Genomic DNA, 20,534 nt, shown 5'->3' on the forward strand with positions numbered 1-20,534 from the left:
TTAAACTTTAAGAAAAACATTTATTTATAAAAATAAAATCAAATAAAATAATAGAACACTGAAAGGAGTAAAAGATTTTTAAAATCTTTTTTTTTAAATAGTAAAATTTAAAAATTTCTTTTAAAAAATTATATAATTCTAATCAGCTGCTTCCGGTCAGTTTGTAAAAAAAAATTTTATTTAAAATGAATAAAAAAGATATTAGGAAATCCCTCAATATGGTAACATAATTGATCACAATATCAGTATAATTCCATCATATTGCCCAGCAGTGGTGGAAATCTTTTTGTGAATATTCTAAAACTATTCAAACATAAAGCTTAAATGTGTACAATAATATTCTTACTGTTTCGAGCTTTTTTCTTTTTTAATTTCTGAACTTTCCACCAACAAAACGTTAGGTCCAGTTTGACATTTGATAGGATTTTGTGATATTGAGGTTTGAATTGAATGGGTTCAATCCAAACCTCAATCCAAACCTCAATATCTCAAAATCCTATCCTACTAAAAACTTAATCATAAATAAAGACAGCTTTGATACTTCAATCAATCAATCAATCAATCCCAGCTCTCCTGGCAACACTTCATAGACCCCATTTTGATCAATTTTTTCATAAACACTGCTCTAGAAAGTCCATTTTACAGGAAGAAATCTAGATCCTACTGTTAAAGTGTGCTCTGGGTCTCAGGCTACAGGCTACAGGTGGTTAAAGCCGGGTTTAATAGACAGAATTTATCACAGACTTTTAGTGATTTACTACAAAACAAAACCTCTCATTTTTCCATGTAGAGCGTTTGCCACTTTAAATAAAACCACTTTAGCAAATAATCCCATATTTAACTTCAGTTTTCCTCGACTTCAGGAACTTTTGGGGTGAAATGGGTCTTTCATAAGAAGCGAAGCCAAAATCTCTCCCCAGCTCCCCTGCTGTTTACAATGCCAGCCAAGCCAATGTGTTTCTGTCTGTAGACATTAATTAAGAAATTTCTCTGGACAAATTTTGAGAAATTTTAGAGCAACACACCTTCTGAGTTTTCACACGAGGATGACCCGTGGAGTAGTTTACCCACAGAACTGAGAAGTACTTTCAGAAACAATTTAAATAAATTAAAGTAACTAATTTCTCTAAAGTCATGTTGTCGTAGAATAGACACGCTCATTCTGATAATGGTTATAAATCATTATAAATATCTGGGAAAGCTGATGCTTTGGAAAAGGCTTTTGAAGTTAAAGTGAAGTTAGATGAACATGAACTCGATGTGAAGCCAAGTTCTGTGTCTTTTAAATTAATTAGCAGCGATTTAACCTTAAATGTATGACTTATGGGACTCAACTAGCTCTAAAATATCCAAAACCAGTTTTCCAAAATGTTCTTTAAGCTTTCAGCTTCTGTTTACGTTTGCTAAATTACACCTTCACGGATCAAATGTTTCTAAATTGCGAGCTAGCTGTTACTAGCCACAGGACAGTAGCTAGCATTACTGCCTCAGCAGCAGCAGCTAAATTAAAATGTAGCTTGACTTCGTATTAAAGCTAGCTAGCATTAGCATGTTAAGAAAGCAGTTCATCGTCAAGCAAACGCATGCAGATTCATAGCAAAAGCATGTGTACTATGAGGGTTTTTGTGAGAGATATGATGAAAAATTTATAATATATAGCACTTTTCTCAAAGTTCTTTACATGCAAACTTTTAGAAGGTCACAAGAGGGTATAAATGACCATATGTTAAAGAACCTACGTAAATAACTAATGAATTAACTGTAAATCTGTCTAGAGTCCAAAGTCCAAAGATGCCACGTTAAACAAGATCAAGTCAGGTAGACTGAGCCACTTTTTTAGCATGCACTTTTTGTCACCAGTCTCCAAATAAGGCAATGCCACACCCACTTTAGAGACCAATGAAATCCTTTGTTCCATGTCAAATAATGTTGCGGCAATAGCATTTGCAGCAACCGGTTTTGGAATTTCTTTGGAAAAACTTCAGACGCTGCAGAATTATCTGCTCCACGTTACCTGACTTCACCCTGCTTTTAATCTGGATTTAAAACCAGTTATTTGTTCTTGGAAACACCGTTCCAAAATTTAGGGCTGATGTAAGAAACAGCTTGAGCTGTGATGCTCCTGCGAACAGAAATAAACAGTCCTAGCTCAGCTGAGTGAAGAGCTCAGGATGTGCTATACTGCTTCAGGAGATCAGCAAGATAGACCAGAGCTTTATCATGAGCAGGAATTCGAAGGTGAACGTAGAGATCTTTAAACTTGGCCTGAATAAACTGTAAACAGCTTTCACACTTCACCAGACGTCCCAAACTCCTGGTACCAGGTCCAGGAAAAAAAGCAAGACCTAAAAACTAAAAATAAATTTAAAAAAAAGACCCAAGATTGAGTTAATAAGCTCAGAATTTCTGTTCCTGTTGACATCACACACATCACAACAGTCTGATGTAGAAGTTACTTCTTATTGAGGCTGTTTCTCAGATGCTCAGTAACTTTAGAGATCAGATTTAAGAACAAACCAGCATCTCAGATCACACCAAAGTGTAGCTTTTGGATTCGAAGAAGAGCGAAATTGCAGGAGGACTTTATACCCATCATCAGCATTCATCAGCTTTATCAGAAATTAAGCTCTGTTAAAAACAGGGGAAGAAAAAAAATGAAGCACGACAAACACATTGTATTCTTTAATATATTTAATAGTGTCATTACTGTGAACAGGCAATAACTCCATGGTCTGAAATTCTTTACACACGTAACAGCAGACGTATTCTGTACACGAGAAGCTTCTACATCTAAACACGTGCTACGGTCTCGAACAGACTTCCTGATGTCACGGACGTTACCTGGGGTCAATCTAAAAGCTAAACGTTTCACTGGTGAGAAACTAAACGATGATTTAAATGCGTTAAAAAAAAAATCACTCATGCACAACAGCACAAGAGAGATTCAGCGATTAGTCAATCTGAGGTTGCGTTTAAATAACACTGTTGGTGAATTTTCCCTCCACTTTTTGTTCATATACTCGAGAGATTACTCATATCGAGGCGTTTTTATCCCGCAGGAGTAACAGACACGGATTGTGCATTTTGGCGATCGGGGTCAAATGAGACCCGATGAAATTCCCAACTGTACTGATTTAATAATCTGACCAAAAACCAAACACTAATAGTCGTCTTATAGGCAGTCAATGATAAAGAAAGTTATATGCAAGAAAATGAAGGCTCCCAAACAAACCTAGCCTCCCGACTCGAATTCAGTCTTCAGCTCTATGGTATTAATCTTTCGAGCAGTTACTACAGCAGCTGGCACGGAGCATGAGAAACTGTTAGCAGTCCAAGTAGTAATAGCGTGTGTTTTTTTTCCCTTTTTTCTGCATGCATCAAGGAGTTGGTAGATTATACAGCTTTGCTCAATGACTCTACAGCAGCCATTGCTGGTGTTTCTCCCATTCCCTTAACCGTCTATAAGACTGAAAACACCAAAATATGAATAAGGACATGGTTTAAATCTTCAGAAGTTGAGATGAGAACAAGAAAACGCATTGCAAAGTCTCTCTCCCACACACACACACACACACACACACAGACACACACACACACTTGCTAAAGGATAAGGACTCAAAGAGGATGAAAAAGGCATTGATTAAAGCAGAAAATCCCGAGGGCTTAAAGTGAATTTAAAACGGTTCATCGGTTTTCTTCAAATTAGCAAAGCGAGAGCAAGACAGTAAAACACACAAGAAGTGAGATGCAAAGGCAAAATACAGGAAAAGAGGGGAAAACAAGTACTCAAACTTCATGCATGAGGAAAAAGTTCCTTCGTACAAAACTGAAAATCCATCGCCAGGAAGATTATGCAACCTGGCAGAGCACTGAGTGTCCCAAAAAAAAAAAAAAAAAAAAACAACTACACAAATACCCAATGCTGTTTGGTATCACACATGGACCCATGAGGAGAAACTGGACCAAATCTTCTTTTAAAAAAACAGCTTCTGGCTGAAGGGAAAGCTGAGTGAGTGAGTGGGGGGAGAGAGAAAGAGAGAGAGAGAGAGAGACGCTACGGAGGAGACGCTCGTCATGAAAGCCATCTTCGTTGTTCTATGGCTTGGTGTCTCTTGTGGCGTGGGCGCTAACATGAGCTTTCGGAGGACTTGAGTTAGTTTGCAGCAGCCTGCAGTAGTGTTTCTGCACTGGGTGCGGTGGGTTATGGCGCAGCGTCACCAGTAGAACGAGCGGGACAGGAAGTTGGCGGCCGTGCTCAGCCAGCCCATACCGTCCTGCATGGAGCCCAGGCGAGACACGGCCTTGTGCAGCTCCTGAGCCGGACTCTCGTCCTCGGGGAGGTACTCCGGCAAGTCCCTGTTCTGCTCAACCTCCACGTCTGAATCCTCCTGAAACGGGATTACCATCTACACAAGAGACGCACAAACAAAAGTGTGATTCAGTGGGACTGGACAATGCAGGAGCTCCGACACCTGGGACATACAGATTTTGTTTTTTTTTTTTTTCCTTCAGACACACCAGTAACTTCAACAATCAGAAAAAGACAAAATAAGTTCCTCTGACATTCGCAGAAAAAAGCTGTCATTTAGTTTGCAGGTTATGTTTAAACTTCATGCGCTTCATGTCACGGTGGTGTGACGGATCTCAGACCTGCGTAGAGGGGAAACTTTCCCAAGACTGAATTCCGACACTTTAGAAACCGGCGAAAAAGCATCACAGTGACATTTCAAGGTTAAAAAAAATAATAACAATTTCAAGTTAGATTTTAATTCTCCAAATTTCCAATACTGGAGAAAGAAACTGCAAATTGAAAAACAAACAAAAAAAGAAAACAAACTGATAAGTTTAGTAAGAAACACAGTTGTGCGCATTTCCTTAATGTTTTATCAGCTCAGTATATGAAGGATGGCTTTAACGTAGCCAGTGATTCAATACATTTTAGAGCTGTTTTAATATAATGAAGTACAGGAAAAAAAGTTTTAAAAAAAGTTAGGAAAAGGGAGGCCACGTCTTCATCAATAAAAAACAGTGCAAGAGGAAATTAATTTGATCAGGGCTATAACACTACATATGCAGTAATAATTAGAAAAGTAAAACAGAGAGATGGACATGTACACAGAGACCTGCGTATAAATTAAATATAGTCATGTTGTGAATATTGACACCAAATCATCAGGTGAGGAATATAACATGAACCGTGACGCCACCTGCTGTACGGCAGAGGAACAGCGGGCTGAAAACACACGGCTCCACTGCCATGATAAAGGCTATTATAGGTCACGAGTGTGTAGCTGCCAGTAAAGAACACCCTTCCAATTATGGGAGAGAGGTCACGTCTCTTAATCAGCACACACGGCCTGTTTAACCGCATGCTGTGTGTGTGTGTGTGTGTGTGTGTGTGTGTGTGTGTGTGTGTGTGTGTATACAGACCCCCAACATTAAAACACTTGTGTGTCTGTGGCAGAATTGAGCAGGTCTGGGAAAGGTGTGTGTGTGTGTGTGTGGGTGTGGGTGTGGGTGTGTGTGTGTGTGTGTGTGGTGTTTAACCCTCCAGCTCTCAGTGTCATCCTGCATAAAGCTCAGGGCTCTTACTACAGCGAGGGCAGACAGAGCAGAGACACTATTGAAATCTGGATATGTGGTTATCATTAATAATAATAATAATAATAATAATTATAATAATAATGTTCGTTCTGGAATTTCTATAACAAAACTTCTAATACAAATTGGGGAGAAAACACATCAGTATCTTTCCTTGTTCCTAGAGTCTCCAGTTTCAGCGCTTTGTAACAGTCACAGTGGTTTGGCCATGTGACGCATGTTCTTGGTTTCAAACCCGCAGCAGTTTGAAGTTTTGGTGCAGGTCACGCGTCACGTGTTTGCTCACCTCATTACCGTCTTCTCCCTTCACCACTTGCTGCGCTTTCATCACTTTGGTTGACGCGATGGCTGTTCCCAGAGCCTGCAGATAAAACTCCAGCTGTTTGTATAAAAGTGACTACGATCTCATTTAAAGATTTTTTTTTTTGAATATTAAATCAGCACAAGCCTCACCTCAGCCTTCAGGTCGGAGCGAATCCTGACCACACACCTCTTAACAGCCATCTGGAAGGTGAAGCTGATGACCCCGCGGATTTTCAGCAAAGCCTCCTCACACAGGCTCCTCCGGGTCTGACACACACCAATAACAGAACGACAAAATACTAGCAACGAATTCAATCATCCGCATAATGACCAGTTTAGAGTTTCATCAACATGCCAGATACTGGGTAAAGAGTCACGGTGGCTCAGTGGAGACACTCAGGAGTTAGAATTCTGTCCTCACCGGATCGTCCAAGCCGTCGATCTGCAGCACCACGGTCTTGGCCCGCTTGTTGGTGGAACCCAGGAAGAACTGAGCCTTACGGCGGCACGAGGCGGCTGCTTCGGCCTGGTCAGCCTCAGCGTTGCTCGAGCTCTGCAGGATCTCGTAGATTTCTGAAGCCAACAATTTGGTCTCCCCTGGGGATGTGCTCCTGAAGAGAGCAAGAGAGAGGTTCATAAATATCAGAACTGTCAGACATGGTATCATATGAGAGTTTTATACACATACACACACACACACACACACACACACACACATATATATATATACACACAGGCTAGAAAGTTAAAAATTCAGCTCAGTGTCACTGGGGTTATTATATTTAAAACAATTTTATATATGAAGATTGAGAAGAAGGAGCTAAAATTTGAGACAACTCGATTATTTCCATAATGAACAAAATAAACAAACAGAAAGTGAAGCAACAGGGTCTTCTTTAATTTCTCACATAAAATACAAGCCGCTTGTAAACCTAAAGTACTTATAACACAAGTTTAAATAATTTAGAGGTCATTCCCGCCTCTTGATTTTCACCTTGTCACCAAAGAAACAGCTTTGACCCTCGATAACGCCACAGCCATCCAAGCGTGATCTCACCGACACACAAATATCTGTGATTAATCAGCGCCCCCTAGTGCTCAAAGTGTGTTTGGTGTTGGTTCAAAACGGGCGATATGATCATGAAGGCGATTTGAGAGACTTACTTCTGCATGACGTTCTGCAGACTCAGCATCATTCCCAGAACGCCCTTCAGCTTCTCCCTGTTGGCTCGACATTCTGCCAGGTAGCGCACGGCCTGATGGGACACACACACACACACACACACACACAAGCACAAGCACTTAAAGGTCATTTAAAGACAGATCACTGCTATTCAAGGTACTGCTGTGTTTACATACGCATGAACAGAACTGAGAAACACTTGTGTCACTTGACACAGCGACACTTAAAGGCTGCACACACACCCAATTACTGCCAGGTGCCAATACTTTTAATCTTGAGTGAAAATAATAACTTTGTGCACAAAACTTCGGTATATGTGTAATGGAAAAGTAATAACAAAAGTAAAAATATGCAGTACGCAACATAAAAGACTGTACACAGCTTTAGGCAAAAATATTGGCACCCCCGACTGTTGTTGGTGCCTCTAGAGAAGCTTCAAATGCGTTTACTGTAACTGATTATTCATAAGTGAAGTAGGTTTGAGATGAAAGCAGAATTTCAATCATAAATTTAGTCATAAATTTAAAGACTTCTACCTAGCAAGACTGCAGAAAATGCAAGATCAGAAGTGTTTGTTTGATATAAATTGGCATACACTTTTAAAATGTATACATTATTAATGTTTAAAAGACATTTTTTTCTCTTCTCTTTCCCTTTAGGGAAAAAAAACCACAAGAATTTACTAACACTCCTCTTCTGATAAACAGATTGAATTTGCATCGTAAGCTTTTAAAAGATGTACATGAGTCTGAAATGAAGTGAATATCCGAAGAGAATTCGGATACAAGCCCAAATCCATCCCAATTAATAAAATATTAATGTTGCAAGAATATTAACACATCTGGTGAAATAGCGCCGTTACAGAAGTGGTGTAAATGCAACAGCAGGTGGAACGAGGCCTCTGTCCGGATGGACTCACAGGAAAGTGCGAGTGTGTGAGCTCTGACATCACTGAGTCATGTGACACAGACGCACTCTTTCTGCATCCTGACCTACTCGAGTGAAATGGTTTATCAGATGCTGCGTCTCAATTCACATATTATCTGTACTGAATAGCGTCTGAGATTAGAATTAGTTCATCTCAAATTGTAGTATGTTGACATGAGGATCCCAAAGGTCTACTATTGGTCAAATACTTCTGATAGATTTTCGAAGTGTGGATCCGTGGACACTTTTTTTTTTGTGCAATGGAGGAGGAGGCGGTTTGTGATGGTTTGCTTCATCGTATTTAAGGACGCATTTTAGAGAAGTGTAAATGAAATGTGGAAAAATAAATCAAGGGAATGGCAAATTAGATTATTTAGTATAAATTATATAAGGAATAATGAATGAAGAAAAGCTGAAATGCAACGAGGAGGTTGTTTACGGTGACGGTGTGTGTGTGTAACTGGGAGACAACGTTCTCTGCATACTCTTTTGCTACACACTCAAAAGTATGTACTTTTTCTTCACAAAAAGAACGTATACTTTTTAGTATAAGCAGATGACTTGAGATCAGAGAGAGAGGTTATATCGGTCACCATGCACCCGCTGATGAGTGCACAGCGTCACACTGAGGATCAGCTCCGCTAACCCCACCCCACGTGGCCCCCTGCGTCTCTCTCATGTACGAGGATCTCACCAGCAGTGCAGAGTAGACGACTTGCGGATTGTGATGATCGAGGAAGAGGATGAGGCCCGGCAGGCAGCCCTGATCCTCGACAATAGCGCGCCTGTTCAGCGGGTCAGCAGCTAAATCTCGGAGCTGGTTGACCACAGCCAAGGCGTCCGGCTCGCCGCTCATGGTGCAGCCGCATGTAGTGCCATGTACACCAGAGGACCTTCCTGAGCTGTGGATGAAACAAACACAAACACATACATTTATCTTCACTCCTCTTCAAACACTTGCTCTTTGAAAGGCTCACACATCTAATCAGACACACAAACTGGTTATAAGAGACATCAGCAGCCATGAAGTGCAGGCAGTAAAGCCATTTATGACTGCCTCATGCAAACTATAGACCTCGTAATAACTCTATACAGACGTGGAGGCCTGTGTTGACATGCTAACAACAATCTAGCCATCACTGTTAGCTTAGCTTACTTGTACTCGCTATTAACTGCCGTTAGCTTCCAAGCTAGCAAGCTGTTTGTATAGCTAGCCAGCTGTTGCTACTGATTCTGAGGAGTGTCTTGTTCTCTTAGCTATCTGTTTTTGCTAAACAGTAATAAATAACAACAGCAACGTCGCGTAAATAAAATGTCATCAATTTAGATAGGTGTAACTTTAACATTACTATTAAAAAGCACTATTTGAACATGTTTGTGCTGTAGGACAGTTAACCTTGACCACTGTGTTTTGTGCCACTGCTGTCCACGCATAACCTTACAAAACACAGGCAGGATTGCTAAGCTAAAATGCTAAGCTATGCTAAGCTAACTAGCACATCATGATAGCTAACTGGGTCGTTACCTCGCGTTAGACGCTCTTCACGTCCTCCAGAAATCCAAATTATCTTTTTTTAAAGTCTATATGAGTGTGTGCGTTTATGACAGCGATAACATACGCATAACTGTCTTATAATTTAGCTACACAGATGACTAATAGCGACCAGGGAACATTTTCCAGTTCCTCGTCCATGAAACACACAGCACGCCCTGGAATTCCTCACGCTGATTGGTCAAGACCCCTGGCGACCCAGCCAATAGGAAAGACTCTTATTAAAAAGGAAAACGCGCCATTTAAAGCGTGGTTATTATATATTACGGACACATTTTAAAAATTATATTATATTAAAATAAGCGTATCTGCGTTCACTACTTTCTGGTAATTCACATCATGGCGTAAGGAAAGTATATAATTAATTCGATTGGCCCATTGAGCTGCTCGTCAGTCATTTTAAACCAATAGTTAACGAATGTATTTTATGTCCCGCCCCATATCTCGAATCCTATTGGCTCCTGGGTGACGTCTCTTTGAGAAACAGTTTTTCGTTAGCAACAAACGGTGTTGTTGAGTTAACGAACTGGAAAAAAACAGCTGTTCGGCGCAGATGGAGGTAAACCGGGTGTAGCAGATTGACTCCGGGTCAGTTTGAAGATTAGATAAGTTTGTAAGTCAACTTTATTACCATATTTACGCCGTAAATATTAACTTTTACAGTTAGCTTAGCTACCCGGCTAGATCCTAGGTTACGGCAGGGTCGCGTTCCAAATGGATCTGTGCTCCCTACATAGGTGCACTTCGTTCCCTACGGGTTTATAGTGGATGTAGTGCACTATGAGTGTAATAGGGAGGCGTTTGGGATCGAGTCAGAGTGAGTTGGATTGTGAAAGAAGGAGAAATGTGTCAGTGAGGGGATTTTGGCCTCAGGCAGCTGCTGGAGATAATAAAAGTTAAAATAGTCCATTTTTAGTTTTATAAACATCACACTGAGCAAATGTGTAGGAAGTTAAAGTGAGACGGAGCTAACTGCTAATAGTTTGGTAAGAGGTTAAGTGTCCAAGGTGGCTCGCTAGGAAGCTAAACTTTCTTTCATTCTTAATAAGTTCATAAGTTTCTCTTCAGCTTATTTTATTTTGTAATAACTTATTACTTATTTAGTAGTTTGGGGTTTTTTTTTCAACTTTTTTTTTTTTTTTTTTCTTGCCCTTCCTTCATCTTCCCTTTCTCTCCCTTTCCTTCACTTTCACTTTATCTTTACTTTTACCTTTTCTTTCCTTCACCTTCACCAAACTTTATCCTCCCTTTTCTTTCCTTCATCTTCATTCGCTTTCATCGGTCTCCCCTTCATATCACCTCTCCTTTCCTTTATCTTCACTTTGTCTTCTTTTTTCATTTTCTTTTCCCTTCATCTTCTCTTCTTCAGCTCCTTTTTTTTCCTTCCTCCTTCCTTTTCATCTTTCCATTTTCATATTTTCTTTATCTTGCACATTCCTTCCCTTCTTCTTCTCTTACCATCTTTCCTTCATCTTTTTTCCCCTCGCTTTTTAAACCACTGTCCTATTATTCCTTTCTTCCTCATCATTATTATTATTATTATTATTATTGTTGCTTGTTTATAATGCAGTAATGTCCACTAACGGCATCATGTGTAAATGCGTGTGTGTGTGTGTGTGTGTGTGTGTGTGTGTGTGCGCAGGTGACCGAGGTGAGGCACTCAGCATGGCAGAACATCACAGAGCAGTTTTAAGCGACTCGGTGTGACGATGAGAAGGAACGATGCGAGGATAGAGATGGACCTGGTCTGTTTAACATCTCGCTCCTCTGTGTGATGGAAGCTGTTTTCCTTCCTGTAGAGTTTCGCTTTGTTTGCTGACTTGCTCGCTCACGGCTCTTCTCTCTCCAGGCTTTTGGATCAGCGAAGCCTTATGGGTCGTCTCGCAGTATCGTTAGATGGATCGGCTCGACCCTCCCTCTGGCGCCATGCCCTCGGGTCCACTTTCAGGTACCTGTGTGTGTGTGTGTGTCCTGTGACTTTCAGTTTCCCTTTACTGTGAGTGTGTTTACACTGTAAATAAACAGGATTTGTCATTGCTGCATGTGTGGTGGATTTTAACAGGTCATACACGTTTACCTTCCATATCAGATTAGCATTAAACCTCAAATTGTGCTCAATAAAATGACAGAAAAGATTTTCAGGAATCTTTTGGGGAAAAAATAAAAAAATGCAAAATTTCCAACAGAAGCTATAGAGTTACAGCAAGGAGCCAATTCTGAAAAGAAGTTATCAGGAGCTTTAAATCTATTCATTTCCGTTTGTATCTGTGGTGTATACCTGCGTATAGTTCTACTTTTCTGCACTCTGTTTACATTTCCATCCCGTCGTTTCTGCAGTCTTCTACCCGAGAGCTGCACGGAGACGGAGACGGCCATGATACTGAATCACTTGACCTCTGAATACATTAGGAGCAACATTAAACACAGAACAGATACATACAGTAACTTTAATGAGTTATGTCCCTGTGTGTTCTCACTTTATACCTACCTTTTGGTGTTAAAGCCGAAACTCCTCCTCTTTTACTTTGTGAAGAAGGTTTCTGAGTTTATTGGTTTAAAAAAATAAGTACGGAATAACACACGACGGTCGTATGTAAATAATGCACACCGGGGTGGTGTGATGCGGTACCGCGTGCAGCAGATTGCCGCTAAACAGACTCTCCGTACCAGCTTCGCATTTTGTGCTGGTGAGAAACCAGTCCTAGCTTCTATCGGCTAATTAACTAACTAGCCTAGCTTCCTGTTTAGATTAGCTTTAGATTAGCTTGTGTGATTTGACAGCAGAATGTCAGATCACGTACCGGTGAACGCCCCAAAAACACACACACTGTAAAGTTTGAGGACAGCAGTCTGTCCTCCGTGTTTGTTTTTCACGCTTGTCCTTTACCTTTGTGACCTGCTCGCTCTTGACGTTACTTTTGACGCTCCACTGTGAACAAATCACCAGCAGCAATGCCTTTTTATTTATTTTTTATTTATTTTTTTTATAAAGTTACTACATTCCCGTTGAACTGCATATAAAACGTGCGCCGGTGGTTTAAGGGAAAAACCTTCACCAAGTGTGAAAGCACCTTAACATTTAACGAGTCATTTGTCTCTGGAGCTTCTGATCAAACGGTGATCTGTTGACGAGGGTTGTGTGTAGCCAGAGTGCGTGTTTGAGTCAGTAAACGGGTCGTTATGGGTCGTGTGGTGTGTGCTGCCGATTTTATTTTAACGTTCAGGACGTAGGCAGATGTGAGTCATGCTAAAATAACCCTCTATGAGTAACTGCTTTTGTGTGTACAAGGCATGGAAAATCATTTCTGAAAAAGAGTGAATACACACATTTCCACCCTGTGCAGTGCTGTCAAGCCGTTTTAGACATAGAGTTTACAGAAATGTCTTTCCTGTTTTGATGGCCAGTGATTTGTGAATCATAACATTCCAGGATTTGCATGATCCCAGCCAACTCTCTTATTGTGATGTCTAACATTTAAAAAAAAAAAAAAAAAAAAAAAAGAGAAGAAGCAAATGTATAATGGCACTCACGCTTTTTTTTTTTCTCTCTCTTCTCTCTCTTTGTCCTTCCTCCTTTTCCAGCTGTCCCCTTTAAGGAATGCAGCTTGTCTGCGTTAGGTTAGTTTATTGCCTACCTGACTGAAACATTTGCTCAGGTAAATCGAAGCCTGCTAGATATTTACTGACTTAAATACTGAAAGAGTTCTGAATATTAGCACCAGTAGTGAACGACCCGAGACGAACGAGACACTGCGTTCACGTTTTACAAAATCCATACATTCTCAAGAAAGACTTTTACGTTTAGTAGTAACACTTATCATTCCCTTAACTGGAACAAACCATGAACTTCAGCATTAATACACCATCAGAAACAATTACTAAAGTAAATATTATAATAATAATAATAATGATAATAATAATAAAGCATATCGTCTCATTATATCACGAGTAAAACGAATCCCACAGTAACCCACATGAACAACACTTTCACTAACTGATACATCAACATCAACCTGCTCTATAGAACAAGCTGTCTTTTAAATATTGCTAATTAATGTGGGTTTATTTTTACTCAGTGCAAATGTTATTAACGTTATTAACATTTAAACAGTCAAATAATAACCTTATACCACAGCACAGTTGAATTCTCGAATCTGATTGGTCAGAAGGTGTGCATTATTTTTGTATAACAGCACGACTCGGACAGTCGTTCCGGCTGTTACACAAACGACAGGTTCAGATTAATGCGCTCTTTCTGATACGTTATCGTTTCTATAGTAACAGCTCATACACAGGAACGTGTACAGCGGACGCTCCACATAATCTAAGACTAATAATAAGCAGATTTACAAAATGTTGTTGTTTAACAAAATAAAATGTATAATCGGTGATATGGTGAGCTTTTTTTGTTAGGAGACATTGGTGAACATTTATGGAAGGAGTCTCCAGTGTCAGCGCTTTGAAACAGTCACTGTGCTTTGCAAAGTTTCACAGTACAGGAAAGTGTTCAGGACAAAGGAGTTTATGTTTTCCAGTTTATTGAGAAAATGACAAGCTGCATTTTTTGAGAGAGGAAGAGAAAGAGAGGGAGGGAGAGAGAGAGAGAGAGAGAGGGGCTGATGAGGGAATAACTGTTTATCGCAGCTATAACGTGAGTGAGAACAGGAACTAACTCGTCTCTCGCACGTTCCTCAATATTAAATCAGCTTTAAAATGTGTCACGTGTCATTCATTAATAAATTAAAAGTTGTAATTGTTGGAAAATCGCTGTGGTATAAGTGGAATAACACACTAACTGCACGGTCTGTTGTGTGTTATACATTACTTGTTAACATTACTTATGATTTATTAATGCTGAAGTTTATTCATGCGGTAAATATTGTTATTTAAGGGAACGTCGATGAAAGCTTAAAGCATTACACATTTCAACAAAACACAGCTTCTTGATGCCCTCGTTCACTAATCTGACAAAAAAACCTCTGAGAACGTGTAATCTTCTAACACATTCCTAGCAGCTGAGGTTCGCTAATAAAATGTTGCACAAGAGTGTTTCGGCCGACTCGAGTCTCCACCCGGAGCCTCTGTGTTTAGGGTGGAGTTCATCATTCCTGTCCTGAGCACATCCTGACATGAGTCTGTTTTTCTCCTCCACCTCAAATATGTTAGAAACACAGCTCTTCAGCATCCTGCTTAAACACTAACGCAGGGGTGAACAAATCAGCACGGCCAGGACGAGCAGACTTCATGTCTGGGTTAGCAGGGTTAAATTCATATATACACAGAGCTCATAGCCAAAATGGTGGCCAACAATTTGGTGATTTTTTTTTCCCCCCCCTCCTCAATCTGCTACATCATCCACCACCCAGGAATTTATCTACTCCTTAGTTTCAAACTTAACTAGCTTAACATCCATTGTTAGATTTATGCTAGCTATGACTTCTTATCATTGTCAATTATGTTTCCAGGCCAAAACATGGGACTGGGCAGCACACTGCAAAATTACTTCATCATTTGTCCATCTCTAAAATGTAACCGCTAGTCACAAACACTGCTTTCATTTCAGTCCTGGAGACTTCTCAGCTCTAAAAAACGAACGCTACTAAAATTAACACATTTTCATAGTCAGTTAGCATTTGGCATAATGCTCATTCACTAACATCGCACAACAGGAATGTTCCAGTAATTTAGGAATTTGCACAAAATCTTCATAATAATGCTGATAGATCATGCGTATTACAGGTTTAAAGTCTAAACTAAACGTATATTTATATAAACTTGGGTGTAGTTTTTTCTTTGCTTGACCTCATGCTTTGCTAACGCAAGGTTAAATTAAAGCATGCTTTGCTTTTATAGTTTCGATCTGGTGTGTGTTTTTTGTCGTATACACTAACTGTGATTTTTCTGTTCGGTTGTGTAGCTCCAGACATTCGCTATCGGAGCTGGAGCAGGAGCTGGAGCAGGAGGCGCGGGCGGTCCAGGAGGACATGGCGGGCTCGTAGCATCGCTAGCTGACGTAGGGTGGATCGAGCAAGAGGAGAGCGCTGATGTCTCTGACAGACGGCGGTCAGTGTGGGGTTAAGCTCATGAAATAAACATGATGACCAGTGCAGGAGAGCTGATATTTGTAATTAGAATGATACAAAAATAATGGGATTGAAATTACAGTTCATCCCTATTAATAATATCAGCTGTAGTTTTTATTAAAAGTATTTCCTGTGCTGTTTGATGTCTCTCCAGGTTGGAGGCAAACTCTGGGCTGGCGTTTCGCACTCAGCAGTGCCCACCGCTCAGACGCCAGCACTCTTTACCCAGCATGCACCAGGCCGTGCCCGCTCCTCAGAGCCAGACACTCGTCAACGAGCAGGCCATTCAGAAGATCAGCGCTTTGGAGAACGAGCTGGCTAAGCTGCGAGCCCAGATCGCTCAGATCGTACAGGCTCAGGAGCGGAACGCACAGTCTGCAGGTAAACACGCTGAACTGAACTGAACACGCTCATGTCTGAAATGTCTCCAAGCACACGGTACTTACATGAGTAATGTACGCTCTTTTCATTTAAACACCATCAGCTCCTGCTCCAGGTGGTCCTTCTCCTCCACCCTCAGCACCTCCTCTTGCGCCTCCTCCTCCACCACCACCACCTCCTCCACCTCCACCTCCAGGCCCAGGCATGCAGAGGAGCGTTTCTGCTATTGACCTCATCAAAGAGCGGCGCAGTAAAAAGTCTGAGCAGCACACGGTGTTGGAGTCAGGGCCTAAACAGCCCGAGATGCCTAACATGTTAGACGTGTTGAAAGACATGGGCAAAGTGAAGTTACGCTCCGTTAAAAAGTGCGTATGGCTGTCGCGTAATACTTTTTTTTTTTTTTTTTTTTGTATGTTTTAAATAAAAAAAAGCATGCTAATCCTGCTATGATATAAGGTGCTAGGAGATCACATGTTGACGTTACCCTAAAGATAACAAAACATGACTGGCCATAAAGTGAAAGTTCATCCAGAAATTAAATGCACACAGTTTTACTAAGACGTGTTAGGGGTCCAAGCAGCAAAGGCTCGAGTTTTTAGGGGCCAAGCACTTTAGGACTTTCTTCTTCTTCTAATTATTATTACTATTAGGAGGCCAAAATTTTAGCGCTTGGAACCTTATTGTTTTCATTAGGATTTTTCTTATTATTTATTTATTTACTTTTCTTCATTGAATGGTGGCGCTATAGCACAGGGTTTTATGCTTTGGAGCATATTTCATGAACCAGAGATTTGGAGTAAATACAGACCATTACATCTACTGTTTAATAATAAAATTCAACTGATTGTACATAGAAGGTGCAACAGATGCATATTTTAATTAATGACTCTAGCTTTAGTTGCAGCTTCCTGTCCAATAACGAAGTGTACAAACTCATGATCTTTCCCTCTGCAGTCGTCTTGAGGAAGATCACACCAAGACTAAAGCCAGTGAACCCGCAGACCCCGCTGCTCTTATCGCTGAGGCTCTGAAGCGCAAGTTCGCCCATCGCTACCGCAACGACAGCGAGTGTGAGAGCAACTTCAGTCTCCCTGCTCGAGAATCCAAACCGCGCTCAGAGACGCCTGCGGTAAGATCCAGATTCGTTTCAGATCCTCCCATTTTCCGGAGGTTCCGGAGGTTTTTAACGCGTTAGAACGAGTGTATTAATATAAACCTGTGATTTGCAGCTGCATTATTGTCAGAGCTCCTGTTATAGAAAACTAATCAACACCTTCTGACCAATCAGAACTGAGAATTCAACAGCTCTGTGATTTAAACTGGTGAATTTCTACCACTGAGCATCAGCACTGATGTTCGTGTGTGTGTATAAATATATATAATGATGTTTGTTTGTGTTCTTGTGGCTCTGTAGTTCGGACAGCACATGTTGAAATCAACAGGAATGAGAAAACACGTGTGACGGCGGATCTGTGAGCTGCAAATCACGCGTGTACACACAGGAACAGACACTAAGCGCTCAGTCTGGTTTTCTGCACCAGCAGCATTGCAGATCACCGTAATCACAGAGTGTTGCACAATGCAACAGGAACCTGCTCGTTTTTATGCCTCGTTTATGCAAAGGACCAAAAAGCACGTTCACGTCCACGTCATGTCAGAATTACAGGAATGTAAAGATGACAACTCTTCTCAAATATGCACAATATCGAAAACAATACATATTTTTTGAAATATTTTCAGTTTTCACTAATTAGTAAAAAAAAAAAAAAAAACACTAAAAAGCTGAATTCTACAGCTGCTTAACTCATAACTTTAACTTTGGATGACGGCACTGTTTTTATTCTCGTCGTGTTTGTCGAAACATTTAACACATCATCTTATTTTCCGACTCTGACGTGACGTAAGCGATGGACTGAAAGCATTGGAATCGATTTCATCGTCTTGTTTTATTATTCTTCCTTTCTTAAAATTTGATTAAGAGCTAGCAAAAAGTGTGTGGATTGTGCTGATATATAAAAACACACACCTTCCTATTAAACCTGTTTCCTCTCGGTTCAGTGTTACGCAACAAAAACATGATCATATACGTGACATGAGCACTTTCTATAAATTCTTCTAAGTTTGTTAGTGTTAATTTATAAAGTCGGGGAGTTTATTTATGTGTGGTTTTAAATATTAATAATTTAGTCTTGTTAGTAGGATGTAATTTGAATTATGCAGTAGCTGCTGGTTATAAATACACACTACAAGTCATGATAATTCTTTTAATAACGTTTATTTTTCCTCATCATTGTTTCTAAATGCTACTCAGCTTGTTAGGAGGGTTGTGTGAGCTTTTCGGTATGTGATGTTTAGTTTTATTACTTATTAGAATTAAAAGACCGTTAAATAAGCCATCACAGCTCCACTGAACAAACATGAGGACAAAAGTTGTTATATACTGTAAGCAATGAGCTGATACAATTTCAGATCAGTTTTCAGTAATATGACCATATTGAATTTTTCCAAAATGACTACTGAAATAATTCCTCGGTTAAAGTGTCTGTTATGGCCATTTGGAGAACAGAATTATGGGATATATATATATATATATATATATATATATATATATATATGTCCTGGATTACTGTTTTGTTGACGATTTGACACGGACTAGGTCCCAGGACAACAAATCCATAAGCTCAAACCTGCTCAGAGCAGCTTATTCAGCTTAAACAAGACTAGATCACGTATTTAAAATGCTTTATGAATATGAAAATTGTGCCCATGTTTTATAACTAACTATATCACATGATCAACTAAATCAGCGTAATGTATTTGTTATAGCGAGACTCTAAATTATTTAAAAATTTGTCCTCGTGTCTAAAGAAAAACAGTGTCCGTGATTTGAATAAGCTCAGATCTGGAGTTCATGAGTCTGTTGCTTAAGTTCAGGAACAATCCCATGTTAGGAGTGTTACGATATAGCAATAAATTTCCACAGTACACTTTTTTGGACCAGCATTATTACTCAATAACACATGGTTAATTAGATATATACATTTTCACACTGGTTCCCTTTTATTTCAATATTAGGTTTGCCGTTTTGCATATTTTGCATCGTAAAAATAATTTCATCTTTGTTTTTGTGATATGGTCCATCCATATTCCACTGTTTATAACACTATAATACAGTTAACTCTAACTGAAGCACTTTGATGAAGTAAAATGTCGAGTGTAAGATACACTCGGCGCCCGAACATCCTCAAACATGCAGGAGTATTAAAGGGAATCAGGATGAAATATCTGTTATTTAAAACAGTTCCATTGTTGTGATATCTTTATAAAAGAAACTGGAATAAAGAGTTTCATCAATAAAATGTTTAAATTCTCATTTGTGAACTGCAACATTTTGTTTTTCAAAATGTTATGTATTCTGATATTTTATTAAACTGTAATACCACAACCTGCTGACAGACAGACAATTAGTAACAGTGTAGTGGGGTATTTTCCTGCTGTTTGAATTGCAGAGGTTTAACCTATTCTTACTACTGGTGAATTATTTTCAATATTACAGAATCATTACACCACTGCAGAGTCATTTATACTGTTTGAGATTTCATCAGACTCCTGTGAAATGTTTCCACTGTTGAAGAATCAATCGTACTATTGGAGAATCATTTGCACTACTGGGGAATCATTTCCATTATTAGCGAATTATTATACTACTAGAGAATCACTTTCACAGATGGAGAGTCATTACTCTATTGCAGAATGATTTACACTTCCAGAAAATCATAACACTATTAGAGAATCATTATACTGTTGAATCATGTCCTCTAGTAGAGAGTCATTACACTATTACAGAATAATTGTCACAATCGGAGAAAATGGGCTCCCAGGAGAAAACAAATAAATAAGAAAAATTAAATAAATCTGACACAGATATTCTGTAAATACTAGTGAGGTCCAGGAAAAGTTTCATGTTGGGCTTTATTGAACATGTGTTCATGTTCAGTCTAGAGACGTGTTACACTTTACTCATACATATCTGATTAAACAGCCAAGATTATACCGAGATCTGATGGAGAAGTGTGATATTTTTAATCATCTGGAGCAGTTTTAGTTCAGTGTTATGTAGTGTTGTAGTGTTGTGTTACTTTACCAGTAGTGCATAACTGGATGTGTAGATCACTCGATAAGTACAGCACCTTCAAGTCCAATCCTTGGGAATGACCTAAATCTTGGAGCGCAGGTCATCTAATCATAAATGAAAATGTTACAATACAGAATATAAGTTGGGAATGTGACGTCAAACTTTATACACAACAGTTGTGATTTAAAAGACCAACATGAACCTGAGCTGGATGCTCTGGAAGGTAATTTGGGGTTTTATCTTTCTAATGAAGGTTGTTTCATAGTATTTCATTAAGCATTAGTAGTTTCCTCTAAGCAACTAGTGGCCGGTTGTCTTCTTAATTACCTTCATCAGCCTGCAGGGGGCGATATCCAACAACATCCATCA

At 39.7% G+C, this 20,534-nt stretch overlaps 2 protein-coding genes across 6 annotated transcripts; one reads left to right on the forward strand and one right to left on the reverse strand.

The window, feature by feature from the left end:
- Nucleotides 1–2,673: 2,673 nt before the first annotated feature.
- armc1 (armadillo repeat containing 1) lies at nt 2,674–9,910 on the reverse strand. 2 transcript variants are annotated; one of them, XM_026937838.3, is made up of 7 exons: nt 9,540–9,910; nt 8,709–8,916; nt 7,069–7,160; nt 6,326–6,515; nt 6,055–6,171; nt 5,888–5,962; nt 2,674–4,406 (listed from the first exon to the last, which is right to left on the reverse strand). In XM_026937838.3, the coding sequence occupies exons 2-7, from the start codon at nt 8,868–8,870 to the stop codon at nt 4,215–4,217; spliced, it is 828 nt and encodes a 275-aa protein (XP_026793639.1). In that variant the 5' UTR covers nt 8,871–8,916; nt 9,540–9,910; the 3' UTR covers nt 2,674–4,214. The 2 variants fall into 2 exon arrangements, with proteins under 2 accessions (XP_026793639.1, XP_053083860.1); XM_053227885.1 differs by lacking the exon at nt 9,540–9,910 and adding an exon at nt 9,171–9,454.
- Nucleotides 9,911–10,021: 111 nt separating this feature from the next.
- mtfr1 (mitochondrial fission regulator 1) lies at nt 10,022–19,403 on the forward strand. Of its 4 annotated transcripts, none has more exons than XM_053227881.1 (8): nt 10,022–10,179; nt 11,209–11,311; nt 11,416–11,514; nt 15,484–15,629; nt 15,804–16,030; nt 16,134–16,395; nt 16,985–17,159; nt 17,445–19,403. In XM_053227881.1, exons 2-8 carry the CDS (start codon nt 11,276–11,278, stop codon nt 17,490–17,492), a joined length of 993 nt encoding a protein of 330 aa, XP_053083856.1. In that variant the 5' UTR covers nt 10,022–10,179; nt 11,209–11,275; the 3' UTR covers nt 17,493–19,403. The 4 variants fall into 4 exon arrangements, with proteins under 4 accessions (XP_053083856.1, XP_053083857.1, XP_053083859.1 ...); XM_053227882.1 differs by having other exon boundaries at nt 10,023–10,154; XM_053227884.1 differs by having other exon boundaries at nt 10,026–10,125.
- Nucleotides 19,404–20,534: the final 1,131 nt, after the last annotated feature.

Source organism: Pangasianodon hypophthalmus, chromosome 22 (genome assembly GCF_027358585.1).
Source record: "Pangasianodon hypophthalmus isolate fPanHyp1 chromosome 22, fPanHyp1.pri, whole genome shotgun sequence".
Taxonomy (NCBI): domain Eukaryota; kingdom Metazoa; phylum Chordata; class Actinopteri; order Siluriformes; family Pangasiidae; genus Pangasianodon; species Pangasianodon hypophthalmus.

Excerpts from the sequence above, each read along its gene's own strand:
- armc1 (XM_026937838.3), bottom strand. The coding sequence starts at position 8,870 with ATGAGCGGCGAGCCGGACGCCTTGGCTGTGGTCAACCAGCTCCGAGAT. Across the intron at positions 5,963-6,054 it reads GCTCCGACCTGAAGGCTGAG|GCTCTGGGAACAGCCATCGC; the intron begins GTGAGGCTTGTG and ends TTTTATCTGCAG. Across the intron at positions 4,407-5,887 it reads AGGGAGAAGACGGTAATGAG|ATGGTAATCCCGTTTCAGGA; the intron begins GTGAGCAAACAC and ends TCTCTTGTGTAG.
- mtfr1 (XM_053227881.1), top strand. The coding sequence starts at position 11,276 with ATGAGAAGGAACGATGCGAGGATAGAGATGGACCTG. Across the intron at positions 16,396-16,984 it reads AAGTTACGCTCCGTTAAAAA|TCGTCTTGAGGAAGATCACA; the intron begins GTGCGTATGGCT and ends TTCCCTCTGCAG. Across the intron at positions 17,160-17,444 it reads CGCGCTCAGAGACGCCTGCG|TTCGGACAGCACATGTTGAA; the intron begins GTAAGATCCAGA and ends GTGGCTCTGTAG.